Source organism: Ostrinia furnacalis, unplaced genomic scaffold (genome assembly GCF_004193835.3).
Source record: "Ostrinia furnacalis isolate ACB-3 unplaced genomic scaffold, ASM419383v2 OfSCF0313, whole genome shotgun sequence".
Lineage (NCBI taxonomy): Eukaryota > Metazoa > Arthropoda > Insecta > Lepidoptera > Crambidae > Ostrinia > Ostrinia furnacalis.
This window is the reverse complement of record NW_021130552.1, coordinates 100,279-125,101: the sequence shown is the minus strand read 5'-3', so window position 1 is coordinate 125,101 and position 24,823 is coordinate 100,279. Positions and strand designations below refer to the sequence as shown.

General features: G+C 36.9%; 1 protein-coding gene across 1 annotated transcript in view; it reads left to right on the top strand.

Annotated features, from left to right (window-relative positions):
- LOC114359262 (titin homolog) overlaps nucleotides 1–1,027 on the top strand; it is a 129,689-nt gene extending 128,662 nt beyond the window's left edge. The window contains exon 38 of the mRNA XM_028313571.1: nucleotides 70–1,027. Coding sequence (XP_028169372.1) covers nucleotides 70–485 — 416 coding nt within the window. The 3' untranslated portion in view covers nucleotides 486–1,027. The remainder of the gene's footprint in view (nucleotides 1–69) is intronic.
- Nucleotides 1,028–24,823: the final 23,796 nt, after the last annotated feature.

Sequence of the window (24,823 nt, the reverse complement as noted above, 5' to 3'; positions counted from 1 at the left end):
TCGTGCACATATTGTAAGTTGTGTATTTTGAACAAAATAAGTTATTTTTCTTTCTTTCATTCACTCCAGGTCCTGACCCTCGTCGTCTCTGCAGCCCGTCACGTCAGATGCCTCCCAAATTCTACACGTACCCATTCAATAAGGTCGTCGAAGAAGGTGACCACGTGGTCTTCCAATGCGCCGTGAAAGGCCTGCCTGCCCCATGGGCCACGTGGGACAAAGACGGCGTCATCATCACACCGTCTTCTAGAATAACAATAAAAGAAAAAGACGAAATCTTAAGGATCTTGGAGATCGAGGAAGTGACAATCGAAGACGTTGGCGTGTACAGAATAACATTGGAAAACGATTTGGGCAGAGTTGAGGCTTCTGCGAGGCTTGAGGTGATCACTCAGAAGGGGAAGTTCTACGCTGGAGTCAGGTCGTACAGCGCTTCTCCGAGGAAGTCTCTCACTTACAGAAGACGACCGTCTCGACAAGACTGATGCACAGTTTGAGCTTCGATGCCATGTCCAAGCTTGACTTGGCCGATGTAAGTTGCATTCGAGTTCTGGCCACGGCGAATTCTGGGTACCCATTTACTTTGCTTGGCGATAGCATTGTCGATAGCTGAGCGACTTCACTTTCAGATTGTAATTTAACGTTTCTATTTCAGGATAATATTAAATCGAAGGAACAGCGCGCGTAAGAAGCTAATTTGATTTGTGTTTTAAGTTTATTTCTATGCATTTTATTTATTTTGTGAATCGACATCGTTTTTGGTGTAGTCGAGTTACCACAATGTTAAGTTTTTGTTTCTATTTTATTTTCCATGCTTTTTTATTGTTTCACACGTTGATAAGGTTTAGTGGAATCGTTTGAGATAATTTATTGTTTTAGTCAAAAAATTTTGTAGATATTTTGAGAAAAACTGTGTGAAGCAATCGTTATATTTACAACATTGTAATTTGTTGTAATAGTGTATATTTATATACATTTGAGTATTACTTGTTTGCTATAAGCTGTGTTGCCCTATTTAGATAGACATCCAAAGAGCACGACCCTGGGAATTATATGAAATAAAAATTGTAACTGTTATTGCTATGTTTTATTTATGTCAGTACTAATTAATTAGTTATTACAGTCGTAACGCTACGTATAATGAGGACTAATAGGCGTCTACAGCTGAACAATTGAACATAGGTATCCTCCAATGATTTTCAGATTGGCTGGTTTAAACGGCCTTCATCTAGCTAGTATTAATTTCCTAAAAATACTGATATAATGCATAAAAAAATGTTTAATACCTGGTCTACTGTAAGATTTGGAAATTGATTTTATACCACAATGTGTTAAGTAACATTTAAATCATAGTTTTCAATGGGGTTATGTTGCATCGCCTCTGTAATATTGCATAATGCTGGCGTCAAATTAAAAAACAGAAGTAGGTACCTATTGCATCTAATCTATATATATAAAAGAAAGTCGTGTTAGTTACTTCGCTTATAACTCAAGAACGGCTGAACCGATTTAGCTGAAAATTGTCAGGGAGGTAGTTTAGAGCCAGGAGAAGGACATAGGATACTTTTTATCCCGTTCGAAATAAAAAAAAGTCTGCTTATTTATTGCCGTTAAGGCGGAACAAAGTTCGCCGGGTCAGCTAGTATGAAATAAAACTAATGCATTTTGCTCGGAAACCCTCCTCCAACCTCAACCCTTGGGTTGGAGGGTTGAATACAATATTATTTTTACCTATTACATAATATGAAATGCATTGTACTCGTAATAAAGAAGGAAAAATTATTATCACGCTAAGTTATAATTTATTTTCGTTATAACGAACAACGCTATAGGGTTATTTCGATAACGTTACCGTGAAAACCAACACCGATTCGTTATAAAACTTCAGTACATTTTTAGTAACTTGAACGCACCCAAAACTGACAGCCTTTCAGTAGAACTTAAATATCCGCAAACTCAATAGATGGCGGTGAGAGACTCATTGCTGATTTTCAGGCTTTGTATCATTACGTTTTCACGAGTTTTCAATGCCATATTTTTAGAGAGGAAATATTGAATTGTTTGTTTGATTGCATAGAATAGACTCCGAAACTACAGGACCGATTTGAAAAACTATTTCACCATTTGTAACCTATAATTTCCTTAAACCTATTTAGATATTATTACTTATTACTGACTTTTCCTGATTTACAACTCTTGTTGTACCTATTTTCTCATTCTGGTGAGGTGAGCACTTATAGTTTTTTTGCAATACCTAATTAATTACCTACTATAACGCCTGAATAAAGAATCGTTTATATTAGTTTTTTTATCCACAACGAGGAAGCTCTTGGTCTGGTATCTCACCTGATGGTAAGTGACGATCAGACCGAAGGTGGAAGCGATCTTCACCCGGAATCCACAACCACGGAGGAACTGGCTACCTTACCTCTAACTGCCGGAACACAACAATGCTGTTAACATTGTTGTTATGGCGACAGACTTAGATAAGATGGTGGTAGCTAGCCAGGCGGACTTAGAACAAGCAATACCACCAACCAAACCGAACAGAAGAATCTTCCCCCACTGGGAATCGAACCCGGGACCTCTGCGTCTGAAGCAGGTGGTCTTACCACTAGACCACAGAGGCGGTTAACTCACGAAGATAATATCGACGCCTCAAGTTATGAATGACAATTTGACTCTGTTATTAAATTATTTATAGTTCTAAAATAATAATAATTGTGGTAACTACATTGTATTTTCAGTATTTTGGTTAAACTGGTGAATTAGCTGAAATATTGCTGAATAAATGGCATTAATATAGAAATTATACGTCTTAGAGTAATCAGGGACATATTAAAAGAAGAAACTACGAAATGATTTTCTTCTCCACTCTAGTCCAAGTCAGTTAATTAATCTGGATTGCAGCAATAATAACTTTGACAAACGTCAAAAATCTGTCAAACTCCATACAAAATCACCGGTTATCGTTATAGTTATGGTCAAAGTTAGATGGGGTAACTCAGCCTTAAACATCTTCGTCGTGATTCTATCTCAGATAGTTACTAGAAAATTAAAATTCGATCTTTGTTTCTTTACAAAGTTACCTTAAAAAATATCAAAGTTACCCAAACTTGGATATTTTTTAAGGTAACTTTGAACAAAAAAATATGAAATTGCGCACTGACTTTGTACCTTAAAGTTACTCAAAATATTCAGGTAATTGTAATTTTCTGTAAATGAGCTTTTTTAATTTGTAAAAACATTAGACTGAATAATTGTTTTACTGTCCAGTTTCCCTGAAATTGTTAAAAATAGTTTTCCAGTCCCACCAGTCCTACGCAAACTGTGAAGACAGATGGCGTTAGTAGTTCCATCGCTGGCTTTATTTCGTCTTTGTTAAGATAAATTATTGCTTTCATGATATAGGTATGATGCTCATAAATTAATGACCAATATTCGTTTTAATTTTGCTATGTTGATGCATTCAGCCGTGGTACTTCTTCAACGACCAATCCTTGTCTCCGCTGAAATTAATTAAAATGATTCAGCATTTTTATCCATCTTGAAATATTTCACATTTTTAGTATCAATAGGATAATAAATAAAAGGTATCTACTTTGTATTTTTAATGAAACCAATGTGGAAGACAATCTTTTTTATTTTAAAATTTTTATATTACGGTCTATTGCGACATAACTTATCTATGACCACCTTCCAGCTCATCTTGCACGTTGGTTACCTGGTAAGATTGGAAGTAAGTACTTGTCAATACGTATCAAACGAGTCCGAACACAATGGGGTTGTGTCGTTTTATTGCGGAGTTCCTGTGGCTGCCTTCCAGCTCCATCATCAGATCAGCTCCATGTCATCATAATATTGCATAGTCATTCGACTTACACATGCATATAAAATTTCAGTTCAATGGAAAGTCGGGAAGTGGGTCAATTTGAAGTTGCAAGATTTGACGACACCTACACCAGTACCTCTAGTAGGAAAAACTTTCGAGTTCGTTTCGTTGCGTATTCAAAGTGTCATCGAAAAATTTTGTATTAAAAATTAAACAGCGCCCCCTATATTATAGCCGCCCTAGGGGGCGCTGTTTAATTTTTCATACAAAATTTTTCGATGACACTTTGAATACGCAACGAAACGAACTCGAAAGTTTTTCCTACTAGAGGTACAGACATTTGAAAGTAGAGAAAAGCTTGTAAAAAGGTTACAAAGACAGTCTATTTTCGCATAATATGGAAAATAACGGTTTTGTATTATTTTTTGTAAAGAGAATCACATTATTTTAACACATTACAGTGCAAAAGACAGCCTTTCAATTTCAATCCTACTTACTTGAAACTATGAAACCAACAGATGGCGCTAAGAGTTCCATCGCTGGTGGTGTTCATGAAAAATACCTTTTCTAAAAGTTATTTTCATGCGATGTTATAATAATTGTAGAATTTTATTGATTATGCCATCCTCTAGCTACATTTTGATTTATATGTATTAATCAAACTGCGATTTGAATAACTTTAATGAATTTAATGAAATTAATACAAGTATCGATAAGTCGATAAGATTATTACAAAAAATTTACATAATGATATCTAAAATGCCTGGTTTCGAGTTCATGCCTTTGTTATTTTTATACAAGGTCCAGTTTAGTCTAGTTGTCTAGGTACGCCAAAATTTCATAAAACTAATTTATCCATAGTGAATATTTTATTTATTTTTAATCGGAAAACTACTTACACCTATTGTTATTAGTTAGGTTCATTACATAATTATAACATTTCATATTAAAACATTTGTTTTTTAGTTTACGTTTGATTTTGGAATTTTTGTGACGACTTTCCAGCTTCAATCCTTTAGGTCTTCACATTATATTCGCATAACATGGAAAATAACGATTTCGTATTATTTTTTATTTGAGAATTACATTATTTTAACACATTACAGTGCAAAAGATAGCCTTTCAGTCCTACTCACTTGAAACTATGAAACCAACAGGTGGCGCTAAGAGTTTAATCGCTGGTTTCGCTCAGATGAAAAAACATGTTTTAGTAGGTTTTTATGAATTATGTCATCTTAACTCTTGGGTTAAATTTTAAGGCTAAATAATTAATTATTTAAGCACTTATGTTTAGTTAATAATAATAATTATTGCCACACCCTTACAGGGTTTATAATTATGATGCATAATTATTTAGTATGTTGCTAATAACCAAATTAATTGATAAATAAATAAACCCTTAGCCCCAGAACAGACAGTGAAACGCAACTGAAACTTTCTGATGATTCTGATGAAAGAAACTGAAACTGAAAGTTTCAAACTGGTCGCGTCATGTGTGGTCTCTAAACGGACGCTATGGCAGAAACTTAGATGCAACTCAAAATAAACTAGCAGTTGCAGTTTCGTTGCAGTTGCGTTTCACCGTCTGTTCTGGGCCGTGGTCGCATGAGACTGTAACAATTGATTTCTATTGTGTCATTTATCAATTACTTAGTATGTAAGCAAGAAATTCGAATTTATATTTCACTTTCATTGGTACTTGAAGGGATAAGTCGGCCGTTTGGTGTAGTGGTTCAGAACGGACTACTATGCCGAGAGGTCCCGGGTTCGATTCCCGGCCGGGCAGAAATTGATATGATGAATTTTAATTTCTGTGACGGGTCTGGGTGTGACTATGTATAATATTTATGTATTTAAAAAAAAAAAGTATATAAGTAGTATATCCGTTAAGCTAGCACCCATAACACAAGCATTAAGTTGCTTACTTTGGGGCTAGCTGGCGCTGTGTGAAATTGTCCAAAGATTTATTTATTATTTATTATTTATTATTTATTATTTATTTACCACCAATATGGCTGGTTTTAGTATCACGCAGACTGTCTGTGCGGATCGCTCCGCACAGCCGATCTGTATGAACTGCTAGGGAGCGGAGCGGTTCCTCCGGACCGCATTACTCTAAAATGCTGCTCCCTAGAAGTTCATACAGATTGGCCGTGCGGAGCGGGTCCGTACTGGACTGTCCGCATGTCACTAAACATTAATTTCAAATGAAATTACGGTCGAAATATAATTATATTTTATTAAAAAATACACAATACCTTATCTGAAAATGCCTACCTACTTAGTTTCGACTTCATATTATATTTCTCATTTTTGTAGAAGTTCCAATCTTTGTTTACTCTGAAAATTTCATGAAAATGATTCAGCAGACATCCATCCTCAAAACTTTCACATTTACGTATAATAGTAGGCTTTGTCTGTATTATTCACAGAGATTTTAACAACAGTTTAATTTAGCCTAGGCGCAGACCATCGATTTTTCGTCGACCGATAGTTTAGTCGGGCAGTTGATCAGTATGGGCATGTAATGGAAGTGCGCACATTACGCCGATTTGATTTGGCCGATTCTTCATTCAATTTAAAATCGGGCACAGCTAACTATCGGCCAACTAAAAATCGATGGTCTGCGCCTAGTCTTAAAGCACCTATCGTCCTCTTGCTACGACAATGTGATCGTCTATGTTAATCTAATGGAAGATGTCACACTGCGTCGCAAATGAACGCTATGTGAAAGAAAGCCTTTCAGTCCAAAAAAAAATAGTTTTATTTAAGTTTTTAATAAGTTTAGTAGCCGCACACGACCGCATCCTTCTGCGCGACACTGGCCACCAAGAAAAGGTTCTTTTTTTGACGACCAATTTCGATATTCTTTTGTTTCTTTCTCAACACTCTTGACTCTCGTTTTTTAACGCATACATTTTCTATGTCTCGATGTTTTTTTTATAAATGTTCTGTAAATTATGAGAGCGTTTCTACCCAGTGTAAGTAAATACAAAAAATATTTAGGCCCATCAAGCGACTGCAATAAATACATATTTATGTAAGTACCTACCAATACATTCGTAAATTGACTTACCTACAATTTATTAAAATTATACCTTCTATAATTTTAACAGCTGTGAATCTAAAAAATTGTTTCTTCATCTAACGTCTGTGTTGTAACCACTGAGGTAAGATGTTAAGAGCAGCAGGACGAGTGTAGTTGTGCATTGGTATGTCCCATAAAACAGTTTTTTTTCAAGTGAATAATACAGTTTTCTTGTGTTGTTTTTATGTATGCTCTATTTTGAATAAGCAATGTTTACTGTACAGGAGTACCTTTGTCAATAATTTAATTCTTGTTAAATTTTATTTTACTTATTGATAACTAGCTGTGCCCCGTGTGCCCGCGACTTCGTACGCGTGAAAACTCGTTTTCGCAACATTTTTCATTATTGCTCTGCTCCTATTGATCGTAGCGTAATGTTGTATAGCCTAAAGCCTTCCTCGATAAATGGGCTTCATTTTTCAAATCGGACCAGTAGTTCCGGAGATTAGCGCGTTCAAGTAAACAAACAAACTCTTCAGTGTGCTTACCATGAGTTTACGTTAGGTGTGCTTGCTAGCGACTGCGTAAAAAAATGACATTTAAGTAAATGTATGACATATTGTGCAGCGCCTCTGGCGGCTACTTTCAATAAATAGAATCTTCATAAAAAATTTTGACGTATTCGCTAGCGAACACACCTATCGTAAACTCATGGCAGGCCTGGCTCACTCCGCGCGGTACATCCGATAATTACCTACAGCGAAGCGCCCCGCCGGCGGGTATTATATCAGTCGAGTGTCACGCGCGCGCCCGTCAGGACGCTGGCGTGCGTTGTAGTATGTACCTAATTCTATGATCGAAGTATTATTTAAAAATGGACATAAAAAGAAATAAATATTGTGCGGGGTTCGGGTGTTAAAATTCGAAAAGAAATCTACACCGGATTTATCTTTTTTTTCGCTTCCCAAAGATGCTGAAAGGTATGTTGGTCATGTAGGTAATCAATAATTCTTAGGATAGTATAGGAACCTAACCTACCATGACTACTGCTCAGTGCTCAGAATGCGTTCGTTCGTTTCAGCCAAATGACGTCCACAGCTGGACAAAGGCCTCTCCCAAGGTTTTCCATAATGAATGCGTACTTACCTACATACGTACCTCATTGTCATTACATAATTATAAGTAGATTAATTAATTTTTCACTAGACAGCAACCCTAACAACGTAAGAAGAGTTCAGAGGCACGCGATAGAAAGAGACAAAACTTGTAGGTGAATAAAATTGTAGGTACGTAGTGCTGTGCGAGCTGAATTCCACTGTATCGCGTCGTAGCAAGACTCGCATTTATTTAAATCGTCTTGCGGAGTAATCCTTCTGTACCTGTACTATTACTTATTCTGTGCTCATGGTAAGCACACAGCTTTATAATATTAGTATAGATTTTGCATCTAAAAGTAGTCTAATGCTCGTTTTCACCATCAATCCCAATTTTTTAAGTGACCCCTTTAGTAACAAATAACAGAAATTTTATTTACATAGGGGTCACTTAAAAATTAGGGATTGATGGTAAAAACGGGCACAATTCTTTCTCTAAGATCCTTTTTTATTTTTTAACCGACGTCAACAAAAAGAGAAGGTTATCTATTCGGTTGTTTATTTTATGTATGTACACCTAAAATCAAGTGGCAGTGGGCGGGGCACATAGCTCGAAGAGCTGATGGCCGCTGGGGCAGGAAAGTTCTTGAGTGGCGACCACGAGCTGGAAGACGTAGCGTGGGCAGGCCTCCCACTAGGTGGACCGACGATCTGGTGAAGGTCGCGGGAAGTACCTGGATGCAAGCGGCGCAGGGCCGGTCTTTGTGGAAATCCTTGGTGGAGGCCTTTGTCCAGCAGTGGACGTCTTTCGGCTGAAACGACGACACCGATTACGCGAGGTTTCTGCTCCGATTTCTGTGATTCTTTAGGTATATGATCGATGCGGAATGGTTGCCATTTGGTCTCATAAAAATTTAATATAATTTGGTTGAGTTTTAATTTCATGACCATTTTTCGTTTTTAGTTTCTCTGTACCAAAATCCATGAAATTTTATAGAGTTTTTTTACATTTACAAGGTATGAGGCAGTCTATAGTACTTATTGTACTTTACCTACCTGCTTCGTGGATACTTACGCACAGGGTTGGATACTGTTTTCCAGCGGTGCACGCGGGACTGACATTTACTCCATAGTGCAGACTGGTGAAATTCTTTTTTAATATTTATCCTAGCACAAATTTCAGCAAATATACATCCATATGAAACCTTCGTAACCTTGCAGCAAAGTTTTACAGACAGACAGTGCTACTTTTGCTTTTACATTAGTTGAACACACTCAATTTTATACAGAGTTTTCTGTCCCACTGAAAACTGTGAAACCAATAGATGGCGGTAGTAGTTTCACCGCGCTGGATTTATTCAGGCTTCGAAAGACAAAAGTTCATTTCATGTGAGGTTAAATTATACCTAACCTAATGAGGGCTATCGTTTTTATACTTAACAGTTGGCACCCCTGGCGATTGACAGGACCTTACTCTACAGTGGCGCCATCTTGATGAGTGCAAATGCGATAGTCTTCCTACCACTTTCGCGCTCACCAGTTGGTGCCACTGTCTTCGCTACTAGCAAGTGACAAGACCTTACTCTACAGTGGCGCTAACTGGTAAGCGCTAAAACGATAGCCCTCATTATTATGAAACCTAACAACTTAATAATCTTCTAAATAATCTAAAAAGTCATAAATAGTATAAAACATTATTTCAGTAGCCAATTTTGACTAATGGTTATTTTAAATACGAATAAAAAAAACTGGGCATTATAAGCAGATGTTGCGGCCACAAACCATCGCCTCCCTGATTGCGTGACACTGGCCACCAAGAAAACTGCGTGGACTGCGTGCTTTTGTCGACGACCAGTTTTGATATTCTTTTGTTTTTCTCTTGCTCTCGACACTCCCGTGTTTAAATTTTTCTGCGTCACGATATTTTTTTTGTAAATGAACGTTTTTAACGAGTCGACAATAATAATGTACTTTTTTCCACGAAACAAAAACAAGCAAGATTTAGGCCCATCAATTATTCGTAAATTGGCTTACCAAGAAAATATCTTCTGTAATTTTAACAGGTTAGCCTAGAAATAATGTGAATATTATGTGCTTCTTTTGTGTTATAAAAGCAACAAGAGTTGTGAAAGATCGCGAATTCGATTACCTACCTATCCCCTTGAGACAGTAGAATTTTCAAGGAATAATTGAGGTATGTTTTTAACTGTTTTTTACTTCAAAAAAGCAATGTCTACCGCGTACAGGTGGGTACCTATGTCGATCATTTCATTCAATATTTCACTCGCTTAAAGTTCTTGGTAATTTTGCAATAAAAAGTAGATGTCTTTCTCCAAGATTCAAAATTTGTGTTCATGTGAAGTACAGGCGTGAACAAACAGTTTCACATTTTATGAGGACCTAGTATTATAGTATTGTTAATAATTATTATGTCATAAATTACCTGCTTCGTGGATACCTACTTACGTACAGGGTTGGACTGTTTTCCAGCGGTGCACGCAGGATCTGGCATTTACTCGACAATGTAGACTGGTGATTTCTTTTTACCTGTCCTAGTACAAATTTCAGCAGTTATATCCATTTACACTATTAAAGGTGATTGAATAACATTTAGTTAATAGAATTTGAATTTGAGACTAATTTTAAATCAAATCAAATGCGTACAATTGCAATAGTGGCTTGGTAGCGGGCTTACTCTATGCGATGCAGGGAACGATTGGCGAGCGCCACAGAATGCGACTCGTTTGAAATACAATATTGCAAACTCAACGAAATACAATGTGTCCCTACAAAATCAAAATCAAATTAAAAGGCAATTCAAAGTTGTCGTCTTTTTTTTTGTTGTACCTGAATGTGTTGTAACAGAGGTTACAACTCTGGTGTTAGTAAGAACAGCAAGACGAGTTCAAGATAGGGAGTTGAAGGTTGCTACAAGTAATAAGCGGGCTGGCATTACTTTTCAGTATTTGTATAACCTGTATATCAAGGTATTATACTCGTTTGGTTTTAGTGGCTAGTGTATAACATGTGGGCAAAGCTGAGCAGTTTTATTACCGAACATTCATCTATAAAATATTCTATGTTATCATCATTAAATATCAGCCTACTTGTGGGGGTAGCTATCGTCATAACACGGTTTAAGGCGTCTGGAAAAGGTCTATGTACTGAATAAACTATTTTATTTCATTTTAATTTTGGTAATTCCTTCTTGTTTGTTGAAATTAATGTTTATTTCTTTCTCCTTTTCTCCTTCTAGTAAGTGTGTTGTAACAACTAAGGTTACAACCCTGGTGTAAAATGGAGCAGCAAGTCGAGTGAAGACACTTGAATCATCAAGGAATGATACACTTTACTTGTGTTATTTATCTATGTTCTACCTCGAATAAGACGTCTACGACGCACAGGATTACAGGTATATTTTCATCCCCTATTTTACTCCCTTTGAGTTTCAGGTAATTTTGCAACAAGCCTAGTCTATGTCTTGCTCTAAGATTCTATTTGTGTCTATAAAGTCCATGATCTATTGATTAATAAAGGCTCAAATAGAGTTAATTTCACATTTTGAATTGATATTAGCACCTACCTTCGTGAATACTTACGTAACATGGTTGAAGACTGAGCAGCGGTGCACGCGGGACCTGCCACTTGCTCGATAATGCAGCTTGATGAACTTTTTATTGCCTACCTAGCACAAATTTCAGCAAAGCTATATCTATTTACAGCTATTAAGTAGGAAATTGAATATTTTTTTTAATTAATAGGTTTCAATATAAGACTCATGTTACCTAACCTACGTGTGTTGTAACAACTGAGGTTACAACGCTGGTTTTAGTAAGAAGTGAGACGAGTTATAGCTAGTTGAATTTTCCTGTAATATGTAGGGGAGACCGAGGAGAGTTGAGACATTGTCGATTTTTTCGAACTTATTAACTACTAGCGGCCGCCCGCGACTTCGTACGCGTGGTTCCCGTTTTACCCCCTTTATCTATCTTACGCGGTTTAGATTTTTTCATACAAATGTTTTTTCCCGCTAACTCCCGTTCCCGTGGGAATTTTGCAATATCCTGTTGTAACTAAGCTTTAAGTTTACTAAGGTACCTGCATGCCAAATTTCAAGCGTCTAGCTTAAGCGGTTTAGATTTTTCATACAAAAGGATTTTCCCGCTTATTCCCGTTCCCGTGGGAATTCCTAAAGAAGTATACTATAACCTGCCCAGGAGTATGAAGAATAATTGTACCAAGTTTCGTTAAAATCCGTCGAGTAGTTTTTGTTTCTATAAGGAACATACAGACAGACAGACAGACAGACAGACAGACAGACAGACAGACAAAAATCTTACTGATTGCATTGTTGGCATCAGTATCGATCACTAATCACCCCCTGATAGTTATTTTGAAAATATATTTCATGTACAGAATTGACCTTTATACAGATTTATTATAATAATAGATCAGCGAGCTCGCAACAGCACGTATTATGTTAGCTAGAGACTTGAACTAAAAAGAGCGCACTGTTACGAGCTCGCTAGTAGTTAATATGTTCCAAAAAATCGACAATGTCTCAACTCTCCTCTGTTACAACTCTCCTTGGTCTCCCCTAAGTCAAGTTTTAGTGTGATATCTGTCTTTTTCTTGCCAAATCTTGGTCTTTTTCCTTTTCACTGATAAGTCTTTATAAGAACTCCAGATAAAGTGAGACAAAAATCATAAGAGCCTTAGTGATCGATCAAAAATGTTTTATAGTGTTTGACTTTGACAAAGTCGGTACGTATAGCAACAATAAGATATTATTAGATCTAGTTTGAAATGCCTCACTTTTCTTGCATATACCTACTCGGTTTCTAGGTGTTGTAATTGTATGTGTTATGAAGAAACTAGTATGGTGTACCTACAGGTGAGTACCTAAGTTAATATTAAGACTGTTCTCCCACAAAAGATGTACTAACCCATGTAAGTTGTGTTAGTCAAGCATTAATAGATTTTCTTCAATACTCAATAATTTATAGCTCATCTTTTGTGGAAGAACATGCTTAATAAAATGGTAATAGGGTCAATAGGCAGTGAATGAAAATATATTTTTTTCAAGACATCCATTTATTTATTACGACACAGAGAATACAATATTCGTTAAGTTAATGCCTAAACATTTAATATAGTGGGAGGGCAAGATATTGCACCTGTTTGTCCCTTAATAATCTTAAATTCAAAAGGTTATATAATTGAGATTACTTGCTAATTGCTCTCTTTAATTGAAAGCAGTACAAAGTGCTTACTTGTACGAGACATTATTTAATGTTATATTATGATTATTATATAGAGATATCATAAATAATCTTAATTCTAAGGTTTATCCAAACCACAATGAATAACTCATTACATACCTTCTTGCTATGCATTTTTTTTAAACGAGACGTTCTTAGTTATTGATTAAACTAATCGTTTTTCTAAAAAATATCTAGGACTTGAATCTTCTTAATATTTTTAATTAAACATGTATAAAAACTTAATGTCTTAGAATATAATACAAAATATTTGAATAAAAACCATTAAAAATAATCAATAATATCTGGTCCCTAAAATTATTAAAGCATAAAAATTTCCAATAAAAGTATAGTTAAAGACCAATGTAACTAATGTCTTTTTTTGTATTTTAATACAATTTCATAAATTCGTTAACAAAACTTCTCTACTCACTCTAATTAGGTATTTTTTTATTATTACACTAACATAAAAATAATCACAGGCCATGAATATAATACTAATAGTTCGATTAGTGGGTAAAAAACAAAAATATAACAAGATGAAAACATGTCCTTAAGTTCAATAAGCTCAGAAAAACTTTCCAGTCATCATAGTCCAACATCACGAAACCTTATTCATTGTAACAATATTTCCATTAATATAAACTTACAAACTAGACCATTAACTTGCACATCGATTCTACACCTTACCTAAGTACATTATTCTATAACTCCATCGTCCATTGAGTTTTTAATGCGATTCGAGTCAGCAAATCGGCAATAAATTCTGGAATCTTCTGGGGCTGCAGAAAAATGTTCTGCGATCCCTATTGAACGATATATAATTTCGCCGATTCCAATTAGTTGCCATCTCTGGCTCGCTTGCCAGTTCGCTGACTTGAAAAGAAACCTGGACCATAGTATATACCAACAGTGCGATACGTTAAATACATTTGCCATTCTGAACATGGGGGTATGTGTACGATGCTAAAAGAACTACGGCACCTTCCAACTACGTGTAGAGCAAAAATCGTTAGAAGGCCAAGAGGTTGATAGCTCTGGACTTTGAGACTCAGTTTACAGATTCATGGATTGGATCAAAATGTCTGAAATAACCGATAAATTCCCATTCAGCATCCGTGACCGTGACCTCTTGTGACCAGCGTCAAATAGTTCCTGACTGCCAAAGTGACCAAAAATTTGACAACACAATCTTATTCCAATTGCAACAATGAAGTGTTGCGAATTTTTTGGCTACTTTGGCCATCACGAACTATAAGACGCTCACTGCTGACATAAGAGTACCGTTGATGACCATTTTTCCTTACAAAGTGTAATACACGGCGCGTGTATGACCTATTGATGTTGACGCTTAATAAAGCTGCCATATATCAGCTATTTGCTGAGTCAGATTGGTATTCGCAGATAAATTGAATAACAAAAACAAACATTCACATTTCAAAGCAAGATACAAAGGTCAAAAGTTTGATATCGGACCATTTTACATTGATTTTGGACGTGAAATTGTAAGAAGAGACGGATAAAAGTTCTGGTTCAGTTTCAATGACTGTCGCGTGAGAATTTGAGTCCTTTTACTCAATAATAATATTGTTGTCCTCTTGAAAAGAAAAAATAGTTTGGTTGAAGCATTACAGCATCGCTCAAATCTTTGGGGCACAACGTAGTCTTTACTTGATAAGTCAACATTAAAAAGGAAAAGTATTATGTTCAGAAAAAGTAATTCTCGAATGAGGCCTGGTGGTCTACCAAGGCGGAGCGGAACGAAGAAGTGTTTTGAACGAAAAATCAGATTTTATTATTATCATTTTTCTTCTCCGCTCTGAACAGCTGCACTCCGCACAGCTCCGGCGCACAGCACCGCTCAGCGCCGCGCTGCAACCGCTGCTGTAACATTCTATAGAAAAATTCGTCCGCCCGACACTTCTCCGCTCCGCTCTGCTCCGCCTTAGTGGACACCGAGCCTAAGTATTATGTCAAATAAGATTATTGGATCTTACTTAAAAGAAAAATCTTAATTAATCTTAATTAAAAGAACAAGCAGAAAAACAAGCAGAAGAACAATTACAACAACTACGTCAAGCTAAACACTGTCAGTGAAATTACAAAAAGTAAACTCGCGTTGAACGTTAGTTTAAATTGATATTTCCGACATAATTTTCAATTTAAACAAGTGTTCAACGTGCGTTTATTTTTTATAATAAGACCCTGTGAGAAAAAATATGATCATAAACTACGGAATCACGGAGAAAAAGACATTCTAGAATAAGGTCCGGTTTTCACCAAGGCGGAGCGGAGTGGAAAAGTGTCTTGAACGACCAATCAGATTTTATTATTTTCATTTCTCTTCTCCGCTCTGAACAGCTCCGCTCCGCACAACTCCGCTCCGCACAGCTCCGCTCAGCGCCGCGCCGCAACCGCTGTAACATTGTATAGAAAAATTCGTCCGCCCGACACTTCTCCGCTCCGATCCGTCCGCTCTGTTCCGCCTTGGTGGACACCGAGACTAAGCACATATAAAGCCAAATAAAATTATTGGATTAAGGGCTGATATTTCAATAGTCGGATAACTTTTAACTGAAGAATAACCTTGTCATTTTGACATATTTCCCATACTAAAACTGTCTATGCGCCAAACTTATTCTTCAGTTAAAAGTTATCTAACGATTGAAAGAAATCGGCACTAAGATTAAAAGAACAATTAACTACAACAACAACGTCAAACTAGCTAATTAACAAAAGTGAGTGTAGGTAATACAAGTATTTCGAGTGCTATTTTGAAGCAAGATTGTATTTTAAAAGTACGACACTGCCCCGAAGACTTGTCATGAACTATAAAAGTCTGGTCTGCGAGCACGTAGAATTTTGTCCAATGACCCCAAGCTACCCATCCTTATCGCTCGCGCGTAATTATATTGCTGTCGCGCTCGCACACTCACTGCGGGTGCCCGTCGCACAGTCGCGACAGCAATATAATTACGCGCGAGCGATAAGGATGGATAGCTTGGGGTCATTGGACAAAATTCTACGTGCTCACAGACCGGGCTTTAGTTCTTCCTTCTTCCAGATTTAGTAAAAGATGTTCTATTTTATCGCGTTAAAGGACTTTGAACAAATGGGTTTGTATTCTAAAATGAGACTCAAATACGAATCTTACTCAAAATATGTAGGTTCATGTCCGTGACAGGTTCAATACTTAAACTCGACCAATTACGAAATTGAATCTACGCTTGAGTTTGAATAGAGTTTGAGTCACATTTTAAAATACAAACCTATGTCCGCTGCAGTCATTAATGAAGCTTTTATACGTCTCTTCTGACACTTCCATTTTGGGTCCAAAGTCAACGTAGTAAGGTTCGATACCAAACTTCAGGCCTTCATATCCTGCTTCGAAACGTGAATGTTTGTAGCTATATGCCTCTCAATGTTTCTTTAAATCTATTCCAATCTGACTCAGCAAAGGGTTGATTTCAACAGCAGTAAGTAAGCCAATACACGCGCCGTGTGCATATTTCGAAGGAACAAATGGCTGTTATGTAAAGTGCCTTTTTTTTATGCTAACAGGTGACAAGTGCGCAATGGGAATTTATTCGTTAACTCAGGCATTTTGATCCAATTCATAAATCCTAAAACTGTGCGAGAACTTCCTTAGCTACCGACTATTTGATATCATAACGGGTTTTCCCCGACACGTAGGTACTTTGAAACTACCGCATTTCCATCCACAGCGTACACATAATCCAGTTTCAAAATGGCAAATGTGGGTAAAGTCTCGCACTGTTTGCATCTAATATGGTCCAGTTTTATTTACGAGTTAGTAAAACTAGAGAATGGACGATAGTCGACAACTTACAGTAATCGACGAATTTTCATTTCGCCCAATAGGCATCGCAGAGAGCCTTTATGAATTGAAACATTTAGAGCTATATTTGGTAGCAAACATTCATGATTTTAATTCAATGCAGAATAATTGGGTTAAAAGTTTTTTTTTTCTATTTTTTTTTTTGTTATTAAATGGTACACACAGAACACTGGATAATTTCTCATGATAACGGTCTCGGGCCTCGGCTAAAACGACCTAAGCGCGGGTGTAAAACGCGTAATAGCGCTCCTGCTTTCTGTTGTGTATCAAGCATAGCCACATTGTAGAGTGCCGTGCGTGGAACGTGCGATAATCGTTAAGGTGCTTCCATACCGGGCGCAAGGCTCGCCAGGCTCGCACGCTCGACATCTTGCTCACCCAGCTTTTAAGTGAGCAAGATGTCAAGTGTCTTGCGAGCACGTGCGCCCGCCCACCTTAAAACACGTGCCGATCTCGGACCGTTTCGTGTCGCACGGCACTTAGCAACGTGAATTTATCATAAACCTTTCTACATTGACGTTAGGTCCAAAATGGAGGGGGCACAAACCGAAGAAAGTGGGTCTAATAGGCTCCTGCACAATATCAATATCATGGGCAACTCATATCCAAATTCTGGCCTAGAGGAGGTTAAATAATGTCCGTGACGTCAATCCAGATCAAAATGAAATTTAGATCTAAGAGTGAGAAACGTAGTAATATTTGCTCAAGATTTTTAACTTATTCAAAAAATTAAAAAATATAAAGTTAAACCTTATGCACCTATAGTAAGTTATATCCATTCTTACGATATAATATTTGTAATACACAGTTAATTTCGTCAAATGTTATCTAATAAAAAGTACTACAACACCTGTCTTATCATATGAGTAATATATCATGAGTATCATACGAGTAATACACACATAAAAACACTTATTTTATCAGTCTGTCACCATTGCACATCACAGAACAGTCTTTGTATAAAAATACCTTAGCTTCTCAACAGAAATAATATGTAATATTTGTGATCTCCTCTCATTAAGCTATTTGAGATATTTTATTATCTTTAGTTGCAGAACAAGTCTTTGTTATAATTTTTCGCAGTCGTGAAGATCTTATGATTGGAAAAGTAGACAGGTGACGATAGATCGAAGACCAGTGCCTTAATATTATGTCCATCTCAGTCCGTCTTCTTAATACGTCATTAGACTTCAAAATGGAACTGAACGAAACACGTCTGCAACAACATTTTCAAATTTTCTGCTCCTTTATAGGGTCGTGTTCAATTTAGTCTTTTATTAATTTTTGCTTTCTACGTTTCATTTTGTGGTTGAACACGTGCCGCTGTTTTCCACTCGTGACTACTTATCAGGGTTTCTTAAATTCGTAAATACTATTAGTTGGGCGGTCTCTTTCTTTGAGCCTTATTTGTTTGGTCTCTACTAAGGGTCTCTCTCGGGTGGCAAGCGAAAATGCCATTGGCTTTGACAATCAAATTTTTGTTCTTGCTGCAAGTTTCCTTTAAGTAGGTAGATTTTCTTCTCAAGACATTTTGGGAAATTCTTTCAGTCCATTAAGGAATCGGTTCAACCGAGCAATTGCTATGGTTATTTGCTTAGAGGATCTTGTTAGGTCTTTGTGCCTGCCCAAGTAACATTTTACTCCATTTAAGAGTTCACATTTAGTTCCAATGTGTATTTAAAGCATTAGTACAGTTCACTCGTGATGTATAAGCTGTATTATTGCAATTAATTACACCTATACCTGTCTAAGGGACTTATAGGAGTGTAGACTAGTGTAGAGTTATACTTTTATACGATTGTTGGTGTTATAATACTCTAACAACTATCCTTTAGTCAGCCATCTGACTAAGAGCATTATAGGAGGGTAGAGATACGGCAACCGCTGTTTAACGGCCTACTTGTACGATGTTATAGAGCTAGCATTTTAATAGAACACACGTGGTCATTTATAAAGCCAAAGGCTGTTATGTTTACTTGTTTTAGACTGTTATACAGCTAGTAGCTTTAGTAGGACTTGTTTGTGATAATTAAAATAACCTTTTTTTACTATCTGTACAAAAGTGTTTCAATGGTTCGCATGTACACTGTAGGCTGTTAAAAGGACTATATGTGTTGTCCATTAACATCAATAGCAGTTTATTTGTCCACAAGTACTACTCTTATTTGCTTTAAGCTGAACACGAATGTGAATGTGATATTCTATTACACATTTCCCCAAGCCTGTTTTTAGTTGTTCATGGTGGTTCTGTACATGATGCAGAGGAAAATATTATGCCTGAACCTGAAATTTCCCTTCAAAATATACCAGATATCAGAGTGTGATGATTGCAGTTCTTGTGATAGTGAATACCATTTTGATTTGGACAATTATTTAACCTTTCGCAAAAAAAAATAAGAACATGGGCTATTGAAAATCGTATTCCTCATTCCGCTTTGAATAAATTGTCAAGCATAATAAACGAATTTAAACCGGGAACACTACCGTCTGATGCTTTAGGTATTCATACTTGACTATTAGTACCTGGGCTAGGCGATTTAACGGACATTAATAATTTTTATTGTGGATCTCTAAAATTTCAGTATTTGAAAGAATTAAAGATACACAATTGACCTGAACTAGGTACATCTTAAAGCTGTACATAAGTTCACATTAGAATAAATTTATAGACATTAGCGCTGTAGTGGTACAAATGTGGAACTTCATATAGATAACAGCATTCTAACAGAACACATGTGAACCTAATATACGCTCACCGCATTAAATTGGAGTTATAACAGTTCACATGGCCGTATTTCATTTCCACCATTTTGTTCTACATAACCTAAAATATTTACCAAATAAATCTCCAAAATTAATGCAGATTTATCACAAAATTCGCAGATAGAGCGATTGAGTTTTGGTTTCATGTTATAATTAATTACCGTAATATAATTATAATGTCAATCCAATATCAAAAACTGAAAATTGTAGATTTCCTCTCAGCCAGTTTTAAATATTTTAAAATGAATATCGCGTTTTTACAGAGGCGCGTAAATATTTTAGCTGTAAATATGTATACATTTCACGATAAAGTTGCATTCCCAATGGCATTAACATTATTCAGTATATAAAACCCGTGTTATTATTTGCATAAATGATTATCCGCCCGAGTTGTTTCCCTATTGGCACTCACGTACAAATACCAAACTAATATTAAAATGTGGAAATAATTGAAGACACACGTGAACTTTAGGTAGCATTGGAGTACTTTTGTCGGACTTTATAACTTTGAAAGCTGTGCATTTAGCCACTTGCTACTCTTTATTGTCCTCACGTACGTTGTATGGTTCACACTGCGTCCCATATAGTGCTGTAAGTCAGCCTTAAGTACGATGTTACTACTTAAACTGCTATTATAATGCTATTATACTGCTAATGTACAGCCATAGTGAACTTAAAGCTGTCTAATTTGTGCCCAAACTGGTTCTATAAAACCATTATAGCAAGCTATACAGCTCGTATACAGCTGACATACACAGCTTGTGGAGTACATGTGAACGACTATTGAACTCTTAAATGGAGTAAAATGTTACTTGGGTGGGTAGAGTGGAAAAGCCAAATACGATGATTTTATGACCAAATTCTCGTCTAGGTGTTACTGAATGTCATAACTTATCTCATTTACCTTCAAGTTATTTGAAGGTGTTTGTATTTAATTGACTTTATTGATCGTAAGGAGGATCCTTATCACAAAGAAGATCGACCAACATAATATCTACTTTAGGACCTCTGAATTGGGTGTTTTTGAAGAGGTCCTGCTGAGTGTTTGATATCGGAGTTTTCTCTTTCTCTCCGGCCTTTTGGTCCACGGGAGGTATTTTATTTCCCTCCTACCCTCCAGCGGCTAACAGCTGACGGCCACCGGCGAGCTTCCCCCAATCCGCCACCCTGGGGACGCGCTCTCTAGGGTCAAGGCTCCCCTGAGAGCTACCGATGCCATTATTTATTCAATCAAAAATGACACATGTCGAGCGAGTATAACGTCGAATTATTCACGAAGTATAGGTACATGTGCTATTTTCAATTGAATATTTATGGCATCGGTATTACTGGCATGTTTAGTCGGAATCAGTTTCTAATAGTTTCATGACAATACCCTAATGTAGTATTACTTAATTCAATTAAATCTTTTAATAATTTATTCACTCATGTCATGCTATTCAAAGAACAAGTTAAATTAATATTATTTTCATGTTCACTATGCACACTGCATAGCTTTACTTTGACAAGTATCCAGTCAGATTTAAAATCAGTTTGTAACAAGTTGTTAGTTAAATATTAGGTAGAAGGTATTCACAAAATGTTAGTAACTCCAAATTGTGGAGCTCCCGTATTTACGTCAAAGACAGTTTTTTTCAAAGAAAGTCGAAGTTGATCTTAAGTTCGAGCATGGCATTTATGAAACTGATCTGACAAATCGATGCTGCAGTAGGTAGGTATATTATGTGGTCGGTATTCTTTATGATAATATCGTTATCGTGTAAAGCTCTACCTGACACTATACAAGACCCATTAGATTGGTTTTCAAGTTTTTTCGCCGAAATGTGAGATTCCAGGAACTCGCCTTTTTCTTATTTTGGATATAATTCCATAGATCTTTATGGCAGTAAACATGTTTTCAAGGAAGGAGCACGAGTGGAAATTCCAGTGGAGATAGTCCCATCTTTGAGTTTGTAGATGCTACTCTTTCGCATCACATAATTATGTTGGTCTCAGGCGAGTAAGAAGTAAATGATTGTTTGCTAGATGGCTCCATTGCCTATTGTTAAGAAAAATACAAATTATTGTAATGAGTTTGTCTATTTCTAATCAAAAAAATATCTTGGTAATCATTTAGTAATAGTTAATTATGTAGAAAAAATAAAGGTAATTTTGCCCTTATGAAGATGATTTTATAATTTTTAAGAAAATAATGTTATCATTTTTAGATATTATAACTGTGTAGAGGAGATAAAACTTACCTAGAGTTGGATTTGCAGGGTGCTGTTTCAGGGTGAAGATCCGTCAGAAACAGGCTCTTCATCCTGACATTGGTGGTTCTAGACGTTATTTCTGGTATATTCTGCAATCCACCCTCGGCAGCTTGCGCGGGCGCAGCCAAGGGCCTCATCTCTGAAGGTGGCGGGTGTAGGTGATATTGGTTACAGGCGTTGTCGTTGTGCATGCCTGGTAAGAAAAAAACATAATTAATTAACCGCAATTCCTCTCGTTCTTAACAAAGGAGAAAATTATGAAGGAAATTAAGTTCCATGTTAATATTACAGAATTCGAGGGTTAGATTGCTCTCTCGTACAAGAAACATAATATCACAGGGTTAACTGTAGTTTTTTTAAACGGGAATATTCCCACCTCTCGTTCCCACCGCTGCTTGTGTAGTCAGTATCTACAGTTTGACCGCCAATAAACAACCCAACCAGTGAAGGTCAAGTTTGTCTCGAGGGGTACGTTAAACTGTCATTGGACCCGTAACGAATTTAATCAGAAGAACATAGGAGGAGTTCGAAGTTAACGTTCCAGTGCAAAGAAGATGACAGGTGACAAACAACCTTTATGAAAAGATACACTACGGACGATAAACATCAATTTAATCTGTAGTATTGTAATATAATCTTATGTAATACCATTGAAGTAATATTACTACGTACATTATAACTCAATGTGTAATACTTACGTAAGGATGAGGTGTCGCCGGTAGAATCTGAAATAAAATTGTCAAATTAATATAATAATAATGATTCATAACCAATCATTTTTCGGCATTTTTTACTATTAACCGATTGAGTCCCAGACGGCATTAATTAATGTCATAACAATTGATTATCTATTGTGTCTAGATTCGCAGAGCTTGAAGGATTAATGTAGGTATTAATTTATATGCCCTAAAAGGCAGATTCAACTTTTATGAAGTAATGGTAATTTTTCATGTGTGCATCAATCAGAAAGTCTAAACTTTATTATGTCAATAATGTGGGATCGGTTAATGACTGTCTTAGGGATTAGCAGTTGACACCTTTAAAGGGACAAAAGAGAGATAAAGTAGTACAAATGAAACGAATGGCTGACTTACTGGTGGTATACGGCGAGCTCCATGGCTGAAGGGACGATGGCGGATCATCGTCATCTTCAATGATGCCTTCAATTATGGGGATATATTCTCGTGACGGGGCTTTGGAAAAATCGACAAATGTTTTTAGACTCTCCACAAGAATTGTTGCAGAACCACTTCTGCTTTTGTCAATGTGTGGCAGTGGCCTTTCAATCTTCTTTTTTTGTATATGTTTTCTTTTGATATAAGGCAGATAACATGTTCCCGAAAAGCTTCTTATTTCAGTTTTCTCTTAACCCTTTGGCAGCAGCAAGACCCCCACTAGGAGCGCAGCTTACGAGTATGGTGAAGGTGTGGTTGCAGCAAAGTCATGAGAGAAACTGCAGAACGAGTGATAGCGACGGCATCTATTGAAACCTGGATTTAGTGGTGTTCGCACCACGTCTTAACATCTGAAGTAGCGGTTTGATCAATATTGAGATGTCTTCTTTCCAATCAATTTTAGTTTAAAGCTTTATGCTGTGGTATCTGTGTGACTACGATGATTGAGAAAACCTGTCGATCATGTTCAGGAAGTCTGTATGTCTTTTTATTAGCTAGGTATTTAAATATTTTATTGTAAAGTTCTGGGTTCTGGTTGAGAAGGTTGTGCTCTGAGACGGGCAGTCGGAGACACACTGGGAGATGCGCAGTGGTGTCTAGACATCGGTACGAGATGGTGGATATGATCGCTGAGATTGGCGCCGCTTGCCACGACGACGGTGTTTTTTCAGAGGTTTTCCTCGCTCTGTCGGGCCATTCGCCGTTGACATAAGTGTCGCCCTCTGCATCGCATTTGCTAGGTTACTAATAGAAGTAGTACTTGTACCTGGCACGGGCATCGGTGCACTAGGGGTTGGCATTGTAGGGTTTGAATCTGATGCTGGTCTTTTATTTAATTTTTTATATCTTCGTCTAAATTCGGGGCAGCTGTGATCGTTCGACGAGTGTGAAAATTTGCAGTTAATACATATACGTCGATCAGGTGGCTGTCGGCAGTCGCGGGACATATGATTGCCAGCGCAGTGTGCACACAAAATGGGTCTGAAGCAATGGGACGCCAAGTGTCCGAAAACTTGGCAACGTGTGCACTGAGTAGGGATGGCACCTTTCCATAACTCTATTTTAACTCCATTAATATGAAGGAGTTTTGTTATGCTACAAAGACGTTGTATTTCTGGTTCTTTCAGATGTACCAGCTGGACAAAAAACAAGCGGTTCGGGCCACCACCGCGTGGCGGTACCGGGCGTGCATAGGTGGCGTAAAAACCACGTTCTTGAAGTGCTAACTTTATTTCTTCTATCGGAGTATCTGTGGGTAGCCCTCTAAGGGCTATTTTAATGGGACGTTCACTATAAAGGGCGTAGGAGTAAAATATAATGGCTGGATCGCACACCTGCGCATCATGCAAATGCTGTTTTATTAATTTATACTCCTCATGATTGCTGGGGAGGAAACGCACACCATTTGCAATTTTTTTTATATTAGGTTCATATCCTAGCTTATTTGTCAATGTCACGTAATGATTTGACCAGTCTGGAAGCTGTTCGACAACAATTGGTGGGTAGCGGGTTTTTTGCATCTTCGTTAATGTGATGTAATGTGTTTAATTACGGTCCCA